This window comes from Epinephelus moara, unplaced genomic scaffold, assembly GCF_006386435.1.
Source record: "Epinephelus moara isolate mb unplaced genomic scaffold, YSFRI_EMoa_1.0 scaffold3211, whole genome shotgun sequence".
NCBI classification, from domain to species: Eukaryota; Metazoa; Chordata; class Actinopteri; order Perciformes; family Serranidae; genus Epinephelus; species Epinephelus moara.
The window spans coordinates 113-1,518 of record NW_026080885.1 but is presented as its reverse complement, the minus strand read 5'-3'; the positions used below and the strand labels follow the sequence as shown (position 1 = coordinate 1,518).

At 42.1% G+C, this 1,406-nt stretch overlaps 1 protein-coding gene across 1 annotated transcript; it reads left to right on the top strand.

Annotated features, from left to right (window-relative positions):
- Window positions 1-146: 146 nt before the first annotated feature.
- On the top strand, window positions 147-1,171 carry LOC126387269 (bifunctional polynucleotide phosphatase/kinase-like; the record flags this gene model as incomplete). The annotated part of the gene is made up of 4 exons (XM_050039805.1): window positions 147-254; window positions 344-415; window positions 640-688; window positions 1,101-1,171. Coding segments are annotated over 4 exons (300 nt in total), but the record flags the coding sequence as incomplete, so codon positions are not given.
- Window positions 1,172-1,406: the final 235 nt, after the last annotated feature.

Sequence of the window (1,406 nt, the reverse complement as noted above, 5' to 3'; positions counted from 1 at the left end):
CTGTCTCTATGTGTCAGCCCTGTGATAGTCTGCCTCTTGCCCAGTGTCAGCTGGGATAGGCTCCAGCTCCTCGTGCGACCCCTAGCAGGATAAGTGGTTACGGAAAATGAATGAATGACTTCCTAATCTTTCCTCTCCTCCTGCAGGTGGTGTTTTTCACCAACCAGATGGGGATCGCTAAAGGCAAACTACGACCAGAAGTCTTCAAGTCTAAAGTTGAGGATATTCTCACCACGCTGAAGCTCCCTGTGCAGGTTGGTCATCTTGTGGAATGACACTCATCTTTCTCCTAATTATTGTACAAACAACTGATTATTGTACGCCCTTCGTGTCTGCGTCTCAGGTGTTTGTAGCATCTGGTCCTGGTATCTACAGGAAACCAGTGATGGGAATGTGGAACCACTTGTGTGAGAAGGTAATTATCAGCAGAGACACATGATCACACACCCATTTATTTAAGAACCACACCTCACTCACAGTATTTGCACATAATCTGAATTACTCTGCACTAATTAGGATGAGTCATAAGAGCCACCATTTTGTCTCTCCTCACGCTATACATGTATTTGCATGTTTGACAATAAACAGTCTATTCCAGTTTTAATTCTGTGTGTCTTTGCATGTGTTTTTCTTGCTCAGGCAAATGATGGCGTGACTGTAGACAAAACACAGTCTCTCTATGTCGGAGGTGAGTGAGGCTGAGTGTGAAGTGGTGTTAACAGAGTGATAAAGATCTCATACCTACAGGTGGCTATGTGTTCTCACTTATCTGATGGTGTCACAGAGCTGCACACATATGCATGTAGTCATCTTCAACTTCTTCAGCCAAATGTTTAGCCCAGTGCTTTTTAAGTAAACCCCAAAACTAATTACCTGAAATCTCTGAAGTATAAACCCAAGAGAATGTGCAGATCTAAACCTAACTCCAAGAAGAAATTATCTAGTGTAACCTCTTCAACAAAAATAACAAAATTTGGAGAATAGTCTGGTCTTACTATTGCTTTTAGAGCATTTGATCCCCTGAGAGACAGAACTATAAGAGCACACACACACACACACATGCGCTGACAGCCATTGATGTGACTTTACCTTGTGAACAGATGCTGCAGGTAGACCAGAGAACTGGGCTCCAGGGAGGAAGAAGAAGGATTTCTCCTGCAGCGACAGACTGGTAAGACCTGACATTTAATTTAATTGATTTGTGCCATTCCTCCTCCTCCTCCACCTGCCTTGACTTGTTGTATGTGCTTTCTTAAATGTCATTACAAAGTTCATGTACATAAGACGTCATTGTTTCTTATAATACCTTAGAGGAATACTTCACAACCTACATGCCCATTTGTGTATCAGTTACTCATCTTGTGTTACATTAGATATGAAAGAAGAGTTTTGAGACGGGATTTGAA